General features: G+C 42.4%; 1 protein-coding gene across 1 annotated transcript; it reads right to left on the bottom strand.

Moving 5' to 3' along the window:
- Positions 1 to 437: 437 nt before the first annotated feature.
- On the bottom strand, positions 438 to 21,027 carry LOC105072776 (rho GTPase-activating protein 20). The gene is made up of 7 exons (XM_074356963.1): positions 20,931 to 21,027; positions 13,641 to 13,819; positions 12,090 to 12,251; positions 8,691 to 8,800; positions 5,779 to 5,968; positions 4,497 to 4,611; positions 438 to 3,340 (listed from the first exon to the last, which is right to left on the bottom strand). The coding sequence occupies exons 1-7, from the start codon at positions 21,007 to 21,009 to the stop codon at positions 1,491 to 1,493; spliced, it is 2,685 nt and encodes an 894-aa protein (XP_074213064.1). The 5' UTR covers positions 21,010 to 21,027; the 3' UTR covers positions 438 to 1,490.
- Between the last annotated feature and the right edge of the window lie 3,395 nt (positions 21,028 to 24,422).

Here is a 24,422-nt window from a genome sequence, read left to right as displayed (position 1 = left end):
ACAGAACAGAAGAGCCACCACAGTGGCTGTCGGGCCTTCTTTCAGACAGTCCTCGACGCTGGATTTTCTGACCTCCAGAAGTTTTTACATCTTTTTGTCCCAAGATGATTCACAGTGTATACCCCACTGGAATAAACCAATGGGGTATATACCACCGTGTATGCCCCGCTGGAATAAACCAATGGGGTATACACCACAGTGTATGCCCCGCTGGAATAAACCAATGGGGTATACACCACCGTGTATGCCCCGCTGGAATAAACCAGTGGGGTACGCACGGTGGTGTGTACCCCGCTGGAATAAACCAGTGGGGTATACACCGTGAATCATTTTGGGACAAAATGATGTAAAAACTTCTGGAGGTCAGAAAATCCAGCGTCAAGGAGTATCTGAAAGAAGGCCAGACAGCCACTGTGGTGGCTCTTCTGTTTTGTGACTCTTTACAACCTGCCAGCTCTCAAAACTGCTCTCTCGGCTGTTAAATGGCCATCAGAAAAGGAGGATTTATCAGCAATTTTTTTTCTGGCTGATTAATCCAAGAGGCAAGGCTGCAGAAAAACATTTCAGCAAAGAGGAGTCCTGCTTTGATCACCTGTTGGCAACAGTGACCGTGTAACAAAGGAAGGACTGTTGTTGCAGACTCTTCCTCCTCACTAAGAACAGCCAATGCTGTCAGGAGGGCACCTCCTAGGAGGAAAAAGTACATTTCTGGAGAATGTTCCTGGCTCAGGCACCTCTGGAAAGAACACTGAAATGAGCACCCATTTCCTTCTTTCTCCCCACAGCTGTGTCCGGGGGCCTCTGCAGAGCAGTGAAACGCTCATGGAAAAACAAACTGACCAACAAAAACTATGATGTCATGGTACTCGTGGCTCGAATCCCTTGAGTTTCTTCCACACTAGCTGCCTTAATAGGCTGGTACCTGGAATGATTCTGTGAGGGCACGTGATTGACTATGAGATGTCTCAGAACTGGCCACTCGCTTGGTTTCGGGGAAAAGTCTGACGTGATTTCCTCGATCATCTGACATGCTTTCCTTCTTAATGCTTTGATTGGTGGCATTTTTCTTGCTACTTATTACAAACATTTCATGGAATGTGGATGGTTTCTTTGCAGACTTCCCCCTCTGCCCATGGCTTTTATTCTTCACTTTTGATATCCTGGCCTTCTTAGCGTCATCAAAGGCATGTTTCCTCTAGAGAAGATGATGCATCTTTAGCCCTCTGCTGGGATCCCTTAAAATGCATGACAGGATCAATCCATGCTCCAAAAAGGAAAAGCCTCCCAGTTAGGTGATAAAATCTTTTAGCCTTGACTTTTTGCCAAATAGTCTCAACAAAGAGGATTCTTTTGTTGTTCTAAGTATCAGCAGTGATAACCCCGATGCTACCTGTCTCGGTTATTCTATACACAGGGGTCATAGTAATTATTATCTTTATGTTATTAGTAGCCCGGTTTCTGTCCTTGCAGATATTAGATTCTGATTGTGGTTAAATGTCTTTGGTTACACGCGTGTCCTCAACATCAGAAACCACTGCTGGCCCTGAGTCTGGGCTGGACACGTCATCCACTGGCAAAGAGCTGGGTGAGGATCCTTCTAGAGGCAGAGTACCAGGAGAGCACTGCCCATCCTTCTCTCCTTCCTCAGGCGACTTCATACAAAGCTCAAGTCCGTCTTCTGCCAGGCTGGATGGAGAGCTACCATCCTTCTCTGAGTCCTGGCTGGGGTAAGAACTACAGGACTGGGCTGTTTGCACAGCTCCAAGCCCTTCGGCTGCCCTTTGGGGAATGTCTGTCTGTCTCTCTTGCAGTGCGCTGGCTTCTGGAATGCCAGGAGCACGTGGAGGTGGCTCCGTGGGTCCTTTTAGAGAACCTGTTTTATTGTTTTCTGGTCTCGGTGCCCTTGCCTTCTTTTTGAGAGACCAATTTTTCAAACTGGCTATACCATTTCTCAACCATGTGCTGGGGTGAAGACTTACAGAACGCATTTGTGAATGCCCCTCTAGGCTGTCCTTTTTTGTATGAGCCTGGTGGCTGCTGGCCTGCCCTGATGAGGGACCGGGAATTCCAGAAATGAGGCTGGAACTGCTAAAGTCAGAAGAAAGCTCTTCCTGTTTTCCTTGAGCTTGAAAAGTGCAATCTATTGGAGAGGATGTTTCAGTGGGTGTAAACACCGATTGTTCAGAAATCTGAGAAAATGCGCTGTCTTGGGAGCTTACTGGCGAGCCAGATGGGGACGTGTCCGGGGAGGACAAGCTGGAACAGCTACTCCTCGGGCAAATGTTTAATCTTGGAGGGAAGACCTTCTCAGTGTTCTGGTTTGCGGCACCACTCTTGCCAACCTCGATCCCCATGACCAAGCTCTGATTGATAAGCTTTTGCCCCTCCATCTGCAAAGACTTGTGCCGCTTGAGATAATCCTCCTCTCTGTGCAAGAGACTGGTGTCACAGCTCGTGTTGTGCTGCTTCTTTTTTGAATAAAGTCCCCTGAGATAGGTCAGTTTGCAGCGTCGGTCATCAGTGCTGGGCTCTGAGCAGCGCCGCTGCCTCCTTGAGCCCTTGAGGGGCTCTGCTGTGCATGGTGGGGAGTACCCAGCCGTGTCCACAGTGAAGGGCTGGTTCCTGGGACGATCGTGTGAAGACAGGTGGCTGTGAGAAATGGTCACTGGCTTGGATTTAGGAAAAAGGTTTACATGATTTCCTTCGCTATCACACCAGCTTTTCTTCTTATCATTTTTATCAGTGGCATTTTTCTTGACATCAGTGTCTGTGACTAAACTTGTTTTAAAACCTGTCTTACCCTCTTCCTGGAGGGGTGGATTCTGACTCAGATGGTTCTCATCTTTTTTCAGGAGGATTGCATCACAGCTCGACTTGCGTATCCTTTTCGGATAAAACGCCCTGAGAAAGGAAAGCTTTGAGCCCAGGTAGCCGATGCTGGGCTCCGAGCAGCGCCGCTGTTGCCTCGGGGTTTTTGGAGCATCTTCCATAGCTGCGGACAGGTGGCTGGGGGTGCTCATGCCAGAGGGGGCACTGGCCTGGTCCTGCAGCGAGGCCTTTCTGTACACTGCCGCCACGGTCACCGGCTCGGGCTCACCGGGCTGTTCCACCTGAACGTCTTCATCTTCAGGATGGTCTAAGTCAAAGTCGCTCAGGGTTAAAATGCTTTCCACCTCAGGCTGCTCAAGGTCATAGTCACTGAGGGTTAACATGGAGTCCATGCTTCTGCTGCCCAGACTGAGTTTCTTTACCAAGTCACTGCACGGAGCATCGACTTCTTCGTTCAGCTCATTTTCCAGGCTGTCATAGGAGGAGTCATTCAGCTGGAAGAAAGAGTTATCTGTCGAAAAAAATCAAACCATGATTAACATTTGCACTTGCCTCAAATACACGCTGCCTTAAAAAAAAAAAAAACTAAACAACTATGCTGTTCAGTTTAATTCTGTTTTCATGCAGATTTTTTAAATTCCTACTCTCAAGAAAGAAAGCATCTTTCATAATCTTTCTAGTTGTTAGTGCAGAAACTAAAAGTAAATTCTTGGGGTATACTAGATTTACCTCAGTCCCTGAAGAAATAGCCTTTCTTTAAGTAAGATTTCCTCAAAGCAATGAAGACATGTCATAATACCAGGTAATGGTAAAAAATATGAAGAAATTAATGCACTTATTCAGAACACTCAGGTTCTGAATAAGACTGTCTTTTAAATGGATTAGCTGGTGGATATACCTAATTAACTCTATTAGTCTCAGAGAAACCATTTACCAACCTTATCAATTTCCCTTTGACAAAGTTCTTTAATATCTATTACTTTGTTTATTCTTTACAGCAATCATACCAGTTAGATGTTATGGTTTCCCACAATTACAGGAGAAGATACTAATGTTATGGTGGCACAGAATAATTGTTCAAAGATAACCAAGAATTGGTGGTACAGGCATTCATATTTTGGAAGGCTGAATGTCTTCAAGCCCCACACACCCTGCCCCGCCCCATGAAGCTAGCTGTTTTCTCAAGTGTTTTGCAGGGTGCTGGATTTCTGAGAGGTGTCAGGGACCTCGGAGAGGAAGATGAGGAGGAACCAGACCAGGCCTGCTTCTGGGTCTCCTACTCCAGTTTCAACCACAGCAGTTCTGTTATATTGTAAGATATTGTAACAATATGTTGTAACAATATTGTTATATTGTAAGTCTGTTAATTGTTCTATTGTATATCCTTGTAAGGTTTTATTTAAAAAAAAAGTTAAAATTCTGCCACTAACAACTTCTTGGAGTTTGGGAACCTTGTCTTATACACTAGGTAACCCGACCACAGTGTTAACACAGCCTGACCTACGAGCAGGCCTTCTAAGGAAGGGGCAGAAGCCCTCAGCCCCTGACTCAGGTGAGAGGCCCCTTCACCCGAGTTGCTCTGGGCTGCAGGGTAACCGGTGCCCTCACTGACCTTCACATGTGTGTCTATTTCTCACACACAAAAACAACCCCATTATTCACAATACCTGAGGCTTTCTCTTTCGTATCACATGTCACTGAAACCTCTTCCAAAAGGGAAGTGATTTCTTCTCCAAATATTATACAGCAATTTTCAATCAAAAATTGTATAAGCAGAGAAACCTGCACAAAAAAGGAACAAAAATGAAGGGCTACTTTTCACATAGTGCACCTATAAATCACACTTCATATACGAATCCTGGTTCAAACCCCCCCCCCCAAAAAAAAAAAAGCGAAAGAATCCTGAGAAAAATTCAAAGTTCATGTCTGCTTAGAAACTAAACAGAACCATTTCCCCTAAAAAAACAAGAGTAGTTTGAGTATAGAAATTGATTTTAATCAGTGGCTTAAAGTTATTATTTGTGGCCTTGGTTTAATGCTAACATTTTGATACTAATGGTCCTGTCTTTAAAATTAGGGTAATTTAAATATTCTCTGTACAGGGCATTTGGGATGAAGAAATATACTTTCTTATTAAAATTCATGGAGCATCGTTAGATAAAGACTTATAAAATATGTTTCTTATGTAAAAGGCAGGTGTCATAAGTGTGGGAGGTGGGCATCCTCTGTGGATTTACTGTGAAGGAGAGAGACGGCTGGAGAGAAAAGCGTACATGTTCCCTGACCAGCCTCTTCCTATGCGTTTCCCTCCCTGAGGAGCCAGAACTGGAGATGCTTGGAGAAGAGCTCACTGGGGAGCGCTGTGCCTCCACTGAGATATACTGGAACCTTTCCATAGTCTTCTTGCCCCAGTAGCTGAGGCAAAGGAGCAGGCAGAACATTGGGAGGAAGAGGAATCAGTGCCCCATCCTTGTACTAACCACCAGGTACTGCAGGAGTGTGATTTCAAGTACGTACTGAGTGAGTGAGGTACCATCCCCACCTCCATTGTGTTAGATGAGGAAACTGTGGATCAGTGTAACTAATTCTGCCCTAGATTGTACATCTGGCAAGTGGGGAGGGTTGAGATTTCCACCTGCGCCTGTTCAATTTCAAAGTCTTTTGTTTCTTTTTAAAATCTTATCAACTGCTCTTCCCCCTCTATGGTTTCAGTCAGTCACAGCTGTTTTGCCTCCTTAAAGGGAAAACAGAAGTAACCCAATTACTATCACTTTCTTTGCTTAAGAAATCACCTTTCTGCAGTCTACCAGGAGAGGACGGAACAGTTGATGAACTCAGACTTATAAGAAGATGTACTTAAGGACATGTCTTTCAGAATTAATACCCCAAACTTTAGGTTCAAAACGGGGACTCAGTCCCCCAGGGCAGAAAAATGAAAAACTTCATTACCTTGTTTGTAAATTCACTTTCTAGTTCGGGGCTGGAGGAAGCAGGAGGCCAAAGGATGCTTGGAGCGATGCACACCGCTAAGTTAAATGAATTCATCTGATTCGATGACGCGTGTTTTTCAATCTTGTGCAATAACCCAAAAAGATACTTTAGCAGAACAACATTCGCTCCTGGGAGCCGGTCTAACAGCCTAAAGACAGACAAAGGTGCTCTTTAAGCAAGACATTTCATGGAAAACTTGTAGACAGGGCAACCTTTCTTCGCTTTTCATGGGGAACCACGCGAAGCAGAAACATAGTTCAGGTATGCAGGAGTGTCAGCTCATACAGTACGTGCAAAGCGAGGACTGTCTTACAGAGGGGAGAGAGTAAGACTCAGGGGGATTATTCATTTATTTTGTATATTCTGTCTCTGGGTGAGAACCTTTCAAGCCTCAGCCACAAAGACACCCAGTTCCATCCTGAGAGCTTACACTCTGCTCTACCAGCTTCTAAGGTCAGTTCTGTCCCATGTCTCTTTATCTCAGTGGTCCCACTTTCACACGTCAGTCAAGCTTATAACAGTATATTTCCTACTGTTCCGATTTTGTACTTGATAAGGAATTTTTAAATTATCATTCACCATCATGTACTACCATCCAGGAAATGTATATATATATATATATATGTATATATATATATATATATACATATATATGTGTGTGTGTGTGTGTGTGTACATATATATATATTCATGGTTGTTACTTTTTTCCAACAAGAACCTGTAACTGAGACGGGAGGGAAGGGGGCAGGATACAGCCATTAAAGGAATGACACAGCAGTTAGCACCAAGGTGGAGGAACAGTCAACTCCTGATGGACCTTGAGGACCAGGATGGATGGAGAGCTGACCTCCAGCGGACCCTGAGCTCCCTCACACACACTGTAATGTACTAGCACCGCAAACGGCACACCCACAGGTGCCATGACAGCTCTGAGGCTGATCATGAAAGTCAAGGAGAAGGTAGTGGCCCAATTCCTGGGGATCCCCGCCCCTTCCTCAAAGCAGTTGGAGTAATCCTCTCACTTGTTAACGTATAAAAACTCACAACACCGCGCCTCATGGACTCTCTTGCTCCCTCACCTTCCCAGATGCCCGGCACTCTGTCTATGGACTGTGTGTCTACTTCTCCTTTAAACTAAACACCCAACCCTGCTCCCCTCTGCCCTTCTCCTGCATTCTGAGACGGCCTGCACTCTGTCTACAGAGTGTACATCTCTCTAAACAAATCTACTTTTACTCAACTAGGGCTCGCTCTTGAATTCTTTCCTGCGTGAAGCCAACAACCCTCACTTGGCGGGGCGCATCCCAGGGACTCAAGTGAGACCTGGGACACAGCCCTCCTCTCGTGCCCCGCTTTCCTGTATCACAACCTGGGGAAGAAAATCAGGTAATCTGACTCTTGTTGCATAAATACCAGAGAGGTGCTTCTTCAGCACCACAGACTGACAATGAGTATGGTTTTCTAGGGACAAATTATGACAGATTACAACGGGCCAAAAGATTACTGAATGTATTCAGTGGAAATTAAGGCCTTGCCTAGTGTGCTCTTTTGGGGTGTCAGATTCTGAGGGGGCCCTGAGCCTTTGAGTTATTTTACACCTCTGTAAACTATAGAATATTGACAGCAATATGGACACATAATACTTGTCCATAGACCTGAAAATTCTCTCTGGTGAAGAGACACGTGATTTACTTGCACTGCCTCATGCCCCAGCAGAAAAAGCCAGTTTTGGTTTTTATATCTATTTATAAGTTCATTTCAGCATTTCTGATTCAACTATTATAACTTGTAGTAGTTAACCGTCTTCTCTGAACCGGCGGCAGTAACGTCTTAGTACTTCTCTTTATTAATTCATGTTTTAAATAAAATTTCTTTTATGTGTGCATATTTATATGAGAGCCATAATTCTGTCCTTTTAAAAATCATCCTTTAATAGCTTCTAGAATATAAAGTTTTAGACAATGAGCAACAACATACAGAATCTCAGGTTCCCTGTCTCTGAACGGTTCCCACCAAGCTGTCACGAAAGCAGAGACAGCATTTTGTTCATGGCTCTGAGTCTGGTGTCTTCAACACTTACACCATCAGTAGCTGCATGTAGATAATGATTTACATTTGAAAGTTGCTCAAGATAACACTGCACTAAACAAGCGTTTGCAAATAAATGATACTGGGATTCTTGGGTTTCACAGAAATGCAAGCATTGCTTTTCATTAATGGACACTTCTTTTCTATTCTCTTATGATGTGGGAAATACTCAGGAATGGGGGTGCTGGGTTCTGCCGGCCACTTCCCTTTCCATGAGGACAGACAATGCAATCTCTGTGATCAGGCTGAGGCTTTGCAACTCCCTTTTCCCTTGACACTTTTCAATTAATTGACTGTCTCTCTGGACTGTCCTTACGTCCCCTCCTCCACATACCCCTGTCACGGCACTGACTGTGCTGCACTGGAATTCTGGGTTTTATCTGTCTATTTCTACTAGACTGTGAGCTCCTTGAGGGGAAGGAATTTTCTGTATGAATTCGGCTCCTAAATGAAGTGTATAAGGAATCATCTGGTTAGTTATATATTTACCAAAATTAAGGTCATAAATTGTAGATTGGGTCTACAGTATTAGCTATTAGTCTAATGGGTTTCAGTGCCTATCAGATTAGAATATACAGAAGGTGTACAATGGTTGAGTATTCCACATTAATAAGATTAGGAAAAAAACCAATAATAACAACAACAGTTGCTAGCATAAGTCTATTTTTAAACTGGCCCCTATGGATATGACTTTGATAGTTATTATTACATTAACAGACAAGCTTATAAAATAAGTTTTTTTAAAAAGTATTTTTGAGAAATGACCAAATTGGAATAATTACCTTTGAACTGCATTTATTTTTTCCTCGTCACTTCCTTTGTCCATTACACAGACCCAATGATTATAGAGATCTGATGATAATAAGCTTCCCGGAATGTGCCGTAGAAAATCCTTACATAGAGGGAAAAAAATTTAAATTGTTATTCTAATAATTTGTATTGGAGAAATTAGAAAGAAGACACTTTATTGGAAAGTTCAGTCCTCCCTTCTTTGGAACACACAGAGCTCTGCGCCAGCCCTCCAGTGATGTGCACACAGAGAAAAATATGCTTTGATTTTTTTTCTAACAAAAAACCAGAGGGAAATTGGGGTTTGGAGTACAGTGGGAAAGATAAAGGACAACCTGTTTGGGCTGAAACCTCCTGTTTGTATACATCTTAGCAAACTAGTATAACATGGCAGGGTCTGGCAAACCATCCTAATCTTTTTTTTTTTTCTCTCTCTCAAATCACTAGTTAAAAGGAATGCACGAAGGTATCTGTGAGATTCATAATGTGGTAGTCAGTCATCCAGTCATTCTACACATATTTACTCATCTGTGCCAGGCACTGTTTGAGGTGCCAGGAACAGGGTAGTAAATAACACAAAGTCCCTGGTAATTTAGAACTTTAGATTCCAGTGGCATTGGTGACTAATTCCATCCAGAGGTGTCTGGAGTGTCTCTCTGTATTCTTCATAGGGGGGGAGATGGCATTCCAGGCTATGGCTGGCTCTGGGAGCCTGGGGCAGCACCCTCATCCCTAATGTATATTAAATAACATGTCCCTGGTACATTATGCTTCTCGGCCTTCGAGACTCCTGCTGAGAGCACTTGTGGGGCTGGGTGTGGGTGAAACCAGACTATGACACAAGTAGGATCTGACCAAGGGAGGTTGTTGTTTGACATTTGTTTATAAAAAAGTTTAAAAGTAAACACACTTTGGTCCTGGTCCTATGTTCCTTTCCTTTCTAGGCCAACACTCTCTGTTGCTTTTGGCACGGTCCTAACAAGCCAAGCTTGCGAAGTCTGATCTCCACCTTAGGAAACTTCAGGCAGAGAAAACCCAATTCTATGTCTAAGTGCTGGACCCATGGCTGACCACCCTCTTGCAAGTTCCTGCTTACAACACGGAGACAGGTGTGCAATGGAGTAATTTTAATTCTTGCTGGAAAATCAAATAGCAGCCTTACATATGTGCCTTACCAAAGGCGACACACAACTTGTGACAGAAAACATGTCGTGTTTCTGTGACTAACATGGAAGCCTTGGGCCTCGGTGCTGCAGTCAGCTGATTAGGTGAGCATGTCTCCCACAAGCCTACGAGCTACTTCAGGGCAGGACCAGACCAGACCCTTGCCTTTCACTGCATACACTCAACGCCAAGCACAGTCGCAGACGTAGCAGGGGTCATTACTGAAATGTTGCTGTATGTCCTATGGCCAAATATTAGTGAGGGACAAGGGAAGGCCAGCTAACTATAGCTGAGGCTCTCAAATAATTTAAAAGCCTCTTCGTGGTCATGTTACCTATTATCAGACAATTTTTTGGAGTGGTTAGTAAGCAGGAAAGTGACTGATTTAAAGTCTTTCTCTGTTCTATTGTATTTTCCAGGAGAGACGTACCTGGATACTCGTGATTCAGATGTGTCATCACAAAAGTTACCTTTTTTGGGGGGAAAGCTATCGAATTTTCATAATTCCTAACTAATTTTAGTGCTGCACCTACTTGACAAGTCAGATTCAGAAGAGCCGAAATCAGTTATTTCAAAGTGGGGCAGTGACAATAGCTCTCTTTTTAAACCTCAGTGGAAAACATATTTATGATCTGTCTTGAAGAAAAACATCATTAAATCTTAAAACCTACACTTGAAAGATAAGTCGTAACATCGCAATGAACTCTCCACAGCTGGAATAACAAGTTACGAAATAACAACCATCACAGCTGAGAAGGATGTGAAAGCTGGTTCTGAATTACAATTGCCAGCACCCAGTGCTCGACTCAAAGTCTCCTCCCCTCCAAAGGCAGAGCCTTGGCCATCAGCAGAGCTCCCAGATTAATCTGAGATGAGATTCCTACAGGATTAAAAAACGAACTTTTTCTCAAATGTCTGATGGGTCAAAGTTATGCTTTCTCAAGCAATTTTATTCCAATTATAGTTCAGAGTGAAGCTTATATTTAAGCAAAACCAGCCTAAGTGAAAAATTAAGGGAAAACTTAAGTACCACTCCCAAATAGTCTCAAAAACAAGAAACAAAACTAAAGCTCAATAACTTTTGGCAAAAAGTACTTCCTTTCCTGCAACCACTTGGAAAAAAATTGAGAGTAAAGCACAGTTCCACGGTCACAAAGCTTTAATTAGTTGGAACCCATCTAACCAGACTTTCCAATCATTTGAATTATTTTTTGCCCTTTGCTTATTCTTGTACAATTACTTTCTCTGCAATGTGAAATGCAGCTTAACTCTTTTACATCCAAACTTCTTTGTTAACAGCCTCAACAATTTAGTTCAAAATTTTGAGGAGTATGGTGCTGTGAAGAATAGCAGAATTAGGAAAATCTTCTAAAACATAGCCTTTAACTTCTTAAATTAAGAGATGGGAGAAAGCCTAATTATATGATAAAAAAAAAAAGCAAAGAAAAATCCACCATGCATACACATCCCTGACATGGGTCTCGCTCAGCTAGCGCACCACACATATCTCTACTGAGCTCCACGACTGAAAGGCAAGTGCAAACCCTGTGTAAAACAGACAAGATGCTCCCCGCTTCCACTCTCCAGCTCTTCTGAGTGATACTTTATTGTCAAAGTCTGTGGCAGGGATTGTTTTAAGAGCAGACATGGCCCTTTTACCGAGAGACATCTGACTGTTCCTAAATTCATAAAGCACGGTTCTGTAAGCAATTGCCTGGGAGTAGGGACACGTAAGAGCCTTCTTCACCACGTTTTCCGGAATTTGGGTTTTATGCTTCAGGCCCTGGGATGCAGGCTGGGGCCCTGTCCCTACCCCTGGTGCGGGCGCACACCAAGCCTGCTGAGAGACGGCAGCCTGACACTGGTCTGCAGAAGCCATTGCTGTGGTCAAGAGTGCTGCTGAAAGCTCGTTTTGACTTTAGGTTTTGCAAAGACGTGAGGCATTTTCAAGAATGTGGGGAGGAAAACACTTTAGAAGAAGTCTAACTCAACTATGGATGTGAGTTAAGTGACCATGGGGCTGGGTTCCAGGTTTTTTTTTTTTCCCGTAAGTAAACCTATTTGCCATAGACATCTTTGCCACAAGAATTTCTGCTACAAATACTTTTACCACATAGCTAATTGGCTGTGAGACTCTAACTATGACGCTTCTTCGTTATAATGAGGGACCCCAGCTGTCTTCCCCCAGAGCTCCACTGTGGGGGGGGCGAAGGGCGTGCGTTCCCCACCTTTAAGACAGAGGCTATCACGAAAGCCGATTCATAGTCTAGGTATACTTCAACTCCGGAATTCAGTTTCTCTCTCAGCTCTCTGCAGGATTTCATGTTGGCCGACTGTCTGAAGATCCCTCTTGTGAGGGGTCCTTTCTTATTAAGGAAGAAAAGCATATCCTACGGGGAAACAAAGGAAACAAAAATCAAAATGGCACTTGACGCAGAAGGAGCCGGAGAACACACCGCTGCCCTCCCTGGCTGCCAGGGGCCGGGGCTGCCCGGCGGGAGGCACTGAAGGGCTGGGGCTGGACAGGCTGCCAGAGGATTAAAGTCACTTTGTGTGTGTGTGTGTGTGTGTGTGTGTGTGTGTGTGTGTGTGTGTCTAAATCTATTTTCTCCCATTTGTTCTCGCTACATTTCAACACTTGCTTTCATGTGACTGTCCTTTTTCAGCGATCCAATAGTCACTTCAAGGTACCTGTTACCTCGCCTCCCTCCTGTCTCACTATTCTTTGCCCACTGTTCTCTAACACGAAATCTTGTCCCCAGACATGGAAATGTTCTTGCCTAACTCATCCTCCACTTGCTTGTCTTGCTTTTCATGCGACTTTACACTTCATCCTACTTCCTGTGTTGACTTCTTTTAAAATCAGCCTCCAAAATCATCGCCTCCAGGAAGCTTTCTCTGTCCCATTCCATTCCAATCAGTCTTTCATTTTGCTTCCTTTCCAGCTGCACATCCTATGCTTGCAGAGGAGGAACAAGTGGGTGTCGGAGACATGCAACCCACAGGACCTGAGACCTAGTTACAGCTCAGGCTTGCTGTGTGTGACTTTCAGTAAACTTGAGGGTTTTTTTTGGGGGGGGAGTGGGGCTTTAATTTGTAAAGTAGGAATGATGGAGATGGTGATGGTGATGATGACGATGGTGACAACTACCCTCTAAATCTGTTGCGAAAGACAAGCGATAAAGTGACTAGACTAGCGTCTGGTACTCACAGACACACAGCAGAGCATGAAGTGCCAGGCATCCGGGACGGTGCCTGAAGGGTACTGGACACTCAAAAAATGCTGCTTGACAGGGTTCATTTACTACCTTCACTGAAGACCATACACATTCAGTGGCTTTCACCTGATCTGTTGTACATAAAAAGGTAACTAAATGCCAGAGGATGTATCTTCATGCCTAAACACTTAGAATACTAATAAAAAGTATGAGGTTTAGTTCCTGCTGCTAAGGTGACTAAAAGAGTCATGTTCTGAACAACACAGGGTTCAAGAAAGGATGTGAGAGGAACGTGGGGATAAAGTGCGATCTCCGTTCACGGAGCAGACAGACTCTAGTTGATCTGAGCAGGTTCACGCTGCTCCTTCCTGCCGCCAGCAGACGAGACCATCTCTCCCCATCACATCTGCCTTATGATGCTGCAATAGTTTAGTCAAGATTTGTATTCTTTGAAGTAATAGTAAAGGTTCTTAGCCAAAGCCATGAGTGTCCACAAATTTTCCATTTTCCCTCCGGAGCTCACCTTTCCTGTTAAGTGTTACAGACCAAAACAAGACTTACCAAGATAGGTTTGGGTAGATTGTCGTTCTCACAGATTTCTGGCAAAGACACTCCGAAGAGCAGTCCCGGCATCAGAGACGTTGGTGACACGGGCTGGTTGTCCAGGTGGGTGCTCGAGCCCCGCCAGAAGGCCCAGTTAATGATAGATCTTCTTCTTTTAAACGTCTTCTGACCTGAATCTAAGGAAGAAGTGAGATTATTAGCAAAACTAATTTAATTCACTTAATCTTATTTCTATAGTTTCCATTTTATAGTATGCTCAGCACCACGGCTCAGCAATTTATAAGGTAAGGAAACATTAAACGCTTGGGTTATTCTCCCCCCCCCCCCATTTTGGGGACATCACTGATCTATGTGCTTGAATTCTGGTACCAAATTTTCAAAGGTGAAAGAAGGGCTCCCCCTTTACTGAACTTACAGCACAAAGCATTTCATACCAACACACAGGCCATTTTAAAGAGGAGACTAAGTGAACAAAAAAGCTGAAGATCAAATTAGACCACAACTCAATAATGAGAAAAAGAAAGGAAGAAGGAGGAGGAAAAGGAGAGAGAAGGAGAGGGGAAAGGGGAGAAGGAAGAGGAGGAGGAGGAGGAAAAGGGGAGGGAGGAGACCTGGGGGAAGGGGAGGAGGCGTCGCTATGAAGGTGCTCTCTGAGAACAAGAACGCTCTGCTACCTGATGCCCCACTCTGCTGTCGAGCACAGAGGCAGGAAGCTAATGCTCTGTGTTCCCCCCCTTTCTCTCCAACTGCAGACTTTTCATGTATCTTTTTGGTTTCTGACTTTAAAAAGTATGTTTAAGGCAGCATGGATGGATGAAAACATGAGTGAGACTCACCCTTGCCACAGTAAAGTTTATAATCTTACGGGGGGACAAGACTGGTGATGGGTGGGTGGGGGGGAGCAAGTATATTAATAAATAAGACGTCCTAAGGGAGGAACAAGGCACCAGAGGCGTTCAGAAGAACCATGAAGCACATCTGCCTCCCCGTCAGGAGAGAGGGAGCGGTCCTGCAGGCACCTGCATTGGATGGGAATTTTGAATCAACATGATTTCAACAGGTAGAGGATCCAGCATCATCCCTTATGTCTAGTAAGTAATCAATAAATCATTCTCAAACAGTAATTGAGCTGAGCAGACATTTAGGTGAAAAAAGACAGCAGGAACAAAACAGGCAGGAGAAAGGTCAGCAGTGAATCACGGTTTTGTGAGATCATAGTTCTAAAACAGTTCTGATGTCATCTGCATCTAATTTTAAGACAAAAAATGGATGGATCTGCACAGGACCTGATACCTAAAAAGACAGCTCTTTAGGGTCCTTTTTGACCTTTCTGCCACCTACACCCCCTGGCCTAAACAAATACACACAGGTAACAGCTATAAACTCCAGGCAACACTTAAAGATACAAGAGCCGACCTGAAGACGCTAAAGAGTGACCAAAGGAAGGCACAGAGTGGAGGTAACAGTTTTACACCTGGGAAGAAGGGAATGGCATGGCGCTGGGTGAGTTTCCCCTTTTTACAGCTTCTTCCATGAGCACAGGCCCCAGGGTGGCAGGGGTGACTAAAATTTGGAGAGAAACCTGTCCTCTTGCTGGTTTGAAAAAACTAGAAAGAATGGAGATGGACGTGACCACAGCAGCTGGAGGGTGAAGGGGGAACCCCAGGAAGGAGCAGACAGACTAGTGGGAGCCCCAACCCAAATAATGGGCATGAATTCTGCCCAAGCCTCTGGCTGACCTCCGAAGCCTGCGTTGCGTGGGGCAGATGCGAAACAGCTCTTGAGGGGAACGGGCCCCCAGGTGGTGCCCACATAGAGTCTGACTACATTTTTCACCAGGGACAGTGCATGAAACTGGTCATCATGCTCTGGCTGTGAGGCCCTGACAGCCAACCATGCTGCCAGAGATGGTGCTTTACCCCTCAGCTCTCTCTGACCACGGGGCACGAAGGGGACGATCTCAGGGGCCGGGGCACCGAGGAGACGATTCCGGGGGGGGACACCTAGGAGAACATTCGGGGGGGGGACACGAAGGAGATGATTCCGGGGGGGCACGAAGGAGATGATTCAGGGGGTGGGGGGGCACGGTCGGCAGTGCCCGGTGCTCATTTCAATCAAGTGTTTCATACTGTTTATTTCCTCAGCATAACCAACATAAACCAAATACTAAAAAAGCCACATCATGGGAAGATAATCAAATAGGAAACATTTTACTGAACAGCATCTAGACCATCATCCACCCCTGGCTTCCTCAGGATACAGGAAGTGCATCATAAATGCTCATACACCCAGGTGTAGAGGTCTTTGTTTCAGGAGTCAGGAGCCCAGCTAGACTCCCACTTCAGACATTTATTTGTGCAAGTTACTTATCCTGCTTCTTCACTTTAACATGAGAACACCACCTACAGCTCACAGCCTCACCGAGAGAATTAAGTAGGATAATGTTTGAAAAGTGTTACTTTGCCCAGGGCATAGGTCCACAGCAGCCTTGAACAGAGCTGCCAAGACACCAATCTCCTCCCCAGAAAGAGGACCTCCTCCCCACATCCATTCTCCACTTGTTTAACAGCCTTTGGGAAGTGTGTGGACAGGAAGGAATCCCAGACTCTGCTTAACTAAAGCACTTTCTTCCTGTCCTGACATCCCCAACTCGCACCATCTTAAAGAACAGGAAAGGAAGCTGAACCCATTCTTAAATCCAGGACAGGGTTCCTGGGTGCCAGCAATGCCAATCTGTGCAAATGTTTGTTGAGTATGTATGTTTACATATGATGAGTAGTTCTACTCAGTCTAGTTTCCTCACATTTAATCTGGTTTCATTATTTCTAAAACTATCAGAATTATTTGCTTTTTTTTTTTTTTTTTTTTAGCTTTCATACACTTAGGAAGAATGCTCTATCATAAAGTTATATACCCAGCTATCCTATGAGTGCAGACAGAGGATAAAGCAGAAATTGAGTCCTGAACTTTATTATAAATACTTTCAGCTGCAGCCATGTCTTTTACAATGTACAACATTCAATTTTAGAGCTCACGTTCCCTCTGGGACTGAGAGAAAAAAAATCTCATTAAAGTTTACTTTCTTGCAGAGCTTTAATGCACAGCTCTTACTTTCCAAATGTCAAAGACTGATGAAAAGACATGCAATTGCTATAAAAACTGTAAGGGAGATGTAAATGCAGGGCCGGTGGGGTTCAGGAAGTCTTAGCATCCCAGACAGCCCCAACAAGGTCCAAGCCAGTGTTTCTCCATGCTTCAATTAGGGAGCTGAATATTAAAAAGTATAATTCTCAGAAGTCTGTCCTCATAGATTGTTAAAGAATAATCACAACAAAAAACCCTTTAATAGATTTTAGCAAGATGGTGACATAGGAAGATCCTGAACTCACCTCCTCCCACGCACACACCATATCTACAGCTACCTATGCGACAGTTTTCTCTGGAAGAAAACCTAAAAACTGGCAGAGAGACTGTCACATTGGGCAAATGAGAGGGAAGTGGCTAGAAAAGGCTGAGACAATCTCACCATAAACCCCACCCCTGGTGCAACAACCTACAGTTGTGAGGGAACTTAAAATCTCCTCAAAACCCGGACCTTCTCCAGAAGGAGTGAAAGGTTTGTACCCCACATAGGTCACCCCAACTTTTAAGGTCTGGCACCTGAGAGACAAGCCCCTAAAACATCTCACTTTGAAGGCCAAGAGAGCTCATGCCCAGGAGATCTGTGGTCCGTGGTGGACTGGGGAACAGTTCTTAGAGCACTTGTGTGCACACTACCCACCCCAGGTCTCAGGGCAGAAGCAGTTCTTTCCAAATCACTGACTTCATGTTAAAGAGACTCATTTCCCAATTTTAAGGCACTGGTCTGAGGGGCAGGGCCACTGGGATACCCCCCAGAATACACAATGGAAAAAGGACAGTCTCTTCAAAAGTGATGTGGGTTCATTTCTGGGCTCTCTATTCTGTTCCACTGATCCAGATGTCTGTTCTTGTACCAATACCATGCTGTTTTGATTACTGTAGCTCTGAAGTATTGTCTGAAGTCTGGGAGGGTTATTCCTCCAGCCTCCTTCTTTTTCTTCAGTAATGCTTTGACAATTCTAGGTCTTTTGTGATTCCACATAAATTTTATTATGATTTGTTCTAGTGGAAAAATTGGAGAGCAGTAAGTGAAAAATGAAACTGGACCACACCATACACAAAAATTAATTCAAAATGGATCAGATGTGAATAGAAGACCTGAAATCATACAACTCCTAGAAGGAAACATGGGGGTAAATTACTTGACACTGGTCTGAGCAATGATTTTATTTTTTTGCATTTGACACCAAAAATGAAAAGCAAAGAAAGAAAAAATGCAGGAGTACATCAAACTAAAAAGCTTCTGCACAGCAAAGGAACCCATCAACAAAATGAAAAATCAACCTACTTCAATAAGTTGATGGGAGAAACTATTTGCAAATCACATATCTGATAAGGGGTTAATGTCTAAAATATATTAAGAACTCATATAACTCAACAGCAAAAAAACAAACAACCCAATTAAACATAGGCAGAGGATTTGAAGAGACTTTTTCCAAGAAACATATAAAGATGGCAACCAGGCACATGAAAAGATGCTCAACATCACTAATTCTCAGGGAAATGCAAATCAAAACCACAATGAGATAGAAACTCACACCTGTTAGAATGGCTATTATCAGCAGGACACAAATGACAAGTGTTGGTGAGGATGTGGAGAAAGGGGACCCTCACACACTGTTGGTGGGAATGCAACTTGGGGCAGCCGCTATGGGAAACAGCATGGGGGCTTCTCCAAAAAGTAAAAATAGTGCAGCCATATGACACAGCAATTCCACTGCTGGGTATTTATTGAAAGAAAACAAAAACACTACTTTGACATTTAATGACATTTAGTGATCAAGTAATGCCAAGCTACTTTCACACTTTTCTCGCCGTCTAAAGTCAAAACAAGAAGCAAGATCTCCATTCCCATAAAAAAAAACTGCAGCAGTTGTATTTTCTGAGCTCAAACTACACGTCTAGCAGTATTTACCTGCCTCAATGTAAGTGCAAAGGATATTTCTACATTTAAAAATCCTTTAACCTGTGCAAAGAGGAATTTCATGTTTCAAAAGCCTTTCACTTCTACCTAACTTTCAAGTGGAAGTGATTACTATGCAATGAAACGACATGCCAAAAGACAAATATCAAAAGAAGAATCTAACAAAATTCTACAAATGTCTCTGAAGAGAGAAACATTCTCCATTAAAATTGTACACTTGTAGCATGGTATCTCAGTATTTGGCAGTATCTACTTGTGTGAAAAGGTATTTTCAAAGATGATGAAATACATAAAACCTAATTACATATCAGAACACTTTCCAATCAATGGTGACAATTGGAATACTAACTTTGCACTTCAATTAAGTGAAATGTTATTCCCCCAAAACAATCCAATTCCTCTCATTAGTAGATCTGTACTACACAAAATCGTACTCTATTACTATGTATCGAATGTCATCGATAAAAAAATTTGTTAAAATTTGCTTTTCCTCTTGTTATTTAAGTACCTGTGTAATACCGTCAATTCTGTCTCTTGATCTGCAAATTTTACTATCTGGCCCTTTACAGAAAAAAGTCTATTGAGCTCTGGTCTAAGTCAGTGGTTTCCAAAGTAGCTGTTCATCAAAATCTTGGGTATTAAAAAAATACAAAACTGGTTTGCTTGTTAAATTTTCAGTTTCACAGGTAGGTTGCCACCATGGGTCTGTAGTCACTCCATTCCCTTAGCGTGAATCATCTTACAGCTGCAACCAATATCATCCTAACTTCCAACAGAGAGAAACAGAGGACTAACACACAGAGGATGTCTACAGTCTAATTAAGCAAGCTGTTGACAAAGTTGGGTAAAACTCTTAGGATTCTTGACCCCTGATTGTTTTGGTCAAGTCAGTTAAAATAAATTTATTTTACTGACAAGGGACCCAAAGATATCATTTTGAACAACATGGGTATAAAGATAGAAGAGTAAAACACCATTTTCCTCAGCTTAGTTATAAAGGCAACATTCCCTTTGTGTCTTCAATGAGTACCAGCAACAGACCTGTCAATAAAATAATTCATTCAACAAATATTTATTGAGTTCAATTTATATATGCAGACACTGTTTCAGGTGCTGAAAACATAGCAGTGAACAAAACAGACTCAACTCTCTGCCTTCATGGAGCTCATGTTTCAGGGGATGGAAAACTGTAATGTCTCCATAACACCCCAAAGATGTGAGTAAACAGCCTTAGAGTTCAAAAACTCACTTTAACTCTCTGGAAGAGAGGAGGACTGGTGCAAATGCAGGGTCAGTTTTTATCGCTGGTGTTGGCAAGATGAAGGAGTCCTGACCAGTGATTTCAATACAGAATAAAGTTTGAGGCTAGGTCATCAACCAAAAGAGACAGGGCTGGACATGCATGTGTGTGGAGATGAGCATAAAACAGTGGCCACTGTCCATGGAGTATCCCAGTTTGTTTAGGTTTACAGAAGCAGCTCCAAACATTCAGCATCAATTTTCGGCTATCCCCCACCTCCAACTCACACTTTTTGTTATGATACATATGCTTTTATTTCTATACAATCTTACTTTCAGACTGAGGGTTTAAAGCTCAAACACAGGTTAGGGTAGTTAATGATGGTCCTCCTATGTTGAACACCACTTTTTATCACTCTGGAGTCTTTATTATGGGGAGGGTAACAGATGGCTATGTTCCCAGGGAATTCAGATTAGCTTAGCAGGCTAAGGAGAGATTTCTGTGGAAATTACCTTCATCTTCACATGATCATCAGTGCCAGGATCCAGGTAGGGCACCAGCGTCTCCTGACACCCATCACTGATGGCCTTCTTTTAATAATGTGATCATTTAGGGGGAACACACAATGCAATGCATTACAGTACAAAGAAGGCATTGAAGCACCTGCCGCACTGCCTGGTGCCTTTGACTCTGCAGTGGGCATAAGGTTAAAGGGGGAAGGATAGTGAAGAAAGAACAGACTGTACCACAACCAACCACTGATTACCCGTCAGTCACTCCTACCGCTGATTTACAAACCCATCTTCTAAAGCTCCATCTTTCCTTTCAAAACACTTAGAAAATTCAAAAGAAAAAAAATACCTCAACTGGCTGGAAGTTTGGGTCTTTGCCTGTATAAAGGCAAAGAACTTTGAAAACTTGGTTTTCAGGAATGAAAAGTTTTGCTAAAAAAAGGCTCTCATGAAAGAGGGAGAAAACTCACCACCCAGTTGTTGCGCCACAGCCAGCTGGCTGGGCTTCAAGATGAAGTGGCACTGCTTCTCTTGGGGCAGCTGTTCCATGAGGAAGGGCTCTTGGAGGTTGGAAGGTGTTGGGGAGTCCTTCGACCCCTGCGTCAGGAGTGCCGTGTCTCGAAGGTGACCCATTTCAATCCCATAGGGGAATTCATGTCCTATACAGAGAAAAATCTAAATGTAGACTTCAGGCTGACTGGCACCGTGTCAGTATGAGCATGTGTGCTGCAGACTGGAATGTTCTGCAATTTGCTCCTGGGACTTTTGGTATAAAGAATCCTTTTGTTGACTGAGCGATCGCCATGCACACTCTTACAGTTGGAGACCACTGTGTAATGCAGGTGGCCCCACCAAAGTAGTTTTTTTTTGGGGGGGGGTAGAGAGGAGAAACAAAGGGAAAAAAGTCTTTAAAGAATATCTTGTTTGGGAGTGCACAGGTTAGTTTGAGTTGCATCATGTTGACTTTTCCTATGTTCACATCTGAGAATACTGAAAGGCATTCTAGTTTCTCCTTTGACACTTCCTACCTCTGTAAATCTTCAGCAAGTCCCTTACCTCTCTCAGCCTTAAATCCATGATTTAAAATATTTATCCTACCCATCACACACTATTATAAGGATCAAATAAGTAAAATTCAGTGGTTAATAGTATTTAAATACAAAGGGCAAATAACTATATATTTCAAAGATCACTATTATTACTATTATTCAGTACAAGATATCTACCTGAAAGAAGACATTTTATACTCTTTATTAGTTATACACAATTAGAGTTACTCAAGGGCTGGCTTGTCTGACTTATGCTTCCCTCCCACCACACCACTCTGAGGCTGTTATTCACAGGCAATAGTTAGAAGGAAGACTGCAGGGTATGAGAGACACAAAAACAAGATTCAAAGAGGAATTTCCAAACTAGAAAAACTAAACCCTGGACACCTGACTGCAATATCAGTTTTTGCTCTTTAGTACGCTGAGTAATTTCATTTTCTCAATTCTTAAGTACCATTGTGCTGTAGATTTGTTTACTTTTTAAGTACAGAGAGTAAGGTCTCTTCTATTCCAGACTTATCACTGAATCTAATTCAGTGAACTTTTCCTTTTCATCTCGCATAGGCATACAGTGTCAATGTTTCATTGATATTAAGTACTACAGCAACTTTCAGGGACTAAGGCAGAAAAATAAAGACTTCTATAACAGCAATAAAACAAAATTGATTTACCAAAATAGCCAGTAGCTAATCCACAACTGAAATTTGCAAGGTGCAGTAAAATATACAATGGAGAATTGCTGCTAAGTAACAACCATGTCCCATATCCTATGTTTTTCTTTTTAGTGAGTTAAAAATGAAGCTTCATGTTGTTTTAAGCCTGACAGTTACTACCTACATAGTTTTAATTAAATTAATATATTTTATTAAAACAACTATTTTAAGTACTTATTTGACTTTTCATCACAGATTTAATTGTTGCTCATTGACTTTTACACAAATGACAACATTAAGAAATAAACTGGAAATGCAGGGAATTTTGTGCTATGTGCATGATGGCTTGCTTTAAAGCTTGAGAATATACATTTCATAGAAAAGCTTGGATTTAGATTATTCAGATCACTTGAAACCTAAATTACACTGTAGTGATCTCACAGGTCAATGAAAGGATTACATGAGATAACTCATGTGATATGCTTTGCATAATGCTAGGCAGATAGCAAGCATTTAAAAATCATTAACAGAAATCGTCATCATCAATGTCATCATCTCAAGATTTGCTCCAGATGCTGTCCCTTATTTTAATTGCCCTACTTCCATTAACTATACTGAAGGACTTCACTGATCAAGAAATATTTTTGTAGCTAAATGATTTAAATAAGGTGAGATGTGACCTATTTACCAGTAATTCCTCAAAACAGATGCTGGGAAATTTGGCTGGAGAAATAGCTAAGTAGTTAGTTGGTAAGGTAGTACCTATTGCTAAATAAGTCAATAAAGATTTTTAGGAATCTAAATGGTTTAATTTCATTTTCTTTTTTGATGCCTAGCAAAGATCTGGGTACAGGGCAGGTATTAAATACTCACTGATAGATTAAGAGGCATGACTGGATCATAGAAGGTTTTCTATAGAGGCAAAAGGTAGGAAAAGGAAAGGAGATTCAAGAACTAAATATGAAAAATAAATATACAAGAAAAATGGAATTCCAGCACATCTTGCTTTCTCTTAGAAAGAAAGTTTTAAAAGGTTTGACAAAATAGTTCTGTTTGTAAAGTGAAAAAAAAAAGAAAGGAAAATTGACATTTCTCTTCTCCTCTACACCACTAGTTGCTTGAATGAAGAGCTATCATTTATCTGCACATAGGACATACTTGATATATGTATTTATTAAATGAATAAGTGAATATTACATGGGATTAATTATTTAATAGTTTTTAAATTTAGGACCATATGACCAATTCTCTGAGACATTTAGAACTATAATTAAAACACAATCCATCTTATATTTTCACAGAAACTTACCAATAAGTGGGTATGGTGCCTCTTCTTTGCTAGAATTCACCCAGAAATGATACTTTTTCTCAGAGCCCTTGGAGATAAAAGAATTAACAATCATTCTCTCATATTTGGTAACTAAACAAAGACTTTTTTTTTTTTTGGCATTTCTGTGTTTTGCAAAAACACAGGGCCAATATAAATGCTTTCATGGTTCATGGGGGTGATATGATTTTTGAAGGTGGTAATGCTGGTTCCTACAACCCATCTCTCCTCTAACCCCTAACAGAGGATTCAGAAATCTTGCCCTTTTCCCCTAGTGATGACGAGGGATCCATGAACTTCAGTGGAATCAGGCTCTCAGTATTATAAATAGGGTAGCCCACAGAATGTGAAATCACATACATGCCCTTGTGTAAAGTAAACAAACAAACAAACAAAACCCCCAAAACCCCCCAAAACCCTTCCTGGTTTACTAAAAGATCAATCTATCTTACTTAGAGTCCTGACTTCTGTTAGGTCTCTGCACTCCTTAGCAAATACTAGAATTAATCTCCAATGTGCCCCTGCAAAGACAACCTTGTTATCCAGAAAACCACAACACTGCTGTGTCTGTGATGAAAAACTAAAATCTCAGAGGCTGATTATTAAGTCAGCTGCTCCTGAGTGGAAAGAAAAGACTGACCAAGGGGCTTTGAGGAGACAGGTAGTTGGCACAGTGTACACTGGCTTTATTTTGGGCAAGTCCAGTCCTGGGGACAGAAAGGACAAGAATTCTGTCTAGAGAATAGGCCCAGTTATGGGAAACAATGAAACCGTTCACTAGCAGAATTACAACCCAGTAATACTAAAAATCCCATTTGAAAGAAATAATAGCAAATTATTACAGACTTTGCTGTATCGTCTAGAAGAGGATAAAGCAAAAATGTTTAAAATGAAGTCAGAACAGAATGGCAATATTTAATATTCTTGCCTTTA

Source organism: Camelus bactrianus, chromosome 33 (genome assembly GCF_048773025.1).
Source record: "Camelus bactrianus isolate YW-2024 breed Bactrian camel chromosome 33, ASM4877302v1, whole genome shotgun sequence".
Lineage (NCBI taxonomy): Eukaryota > Metazoa > Chordata > Mammalia > Artiodactyla > Camelidae > Camelus > Camelus bactrianus.
Note: the sequence above shows the minus strand (reverse complement) of the source record. Positions and strands in the feature narration are given on the sequence as shown.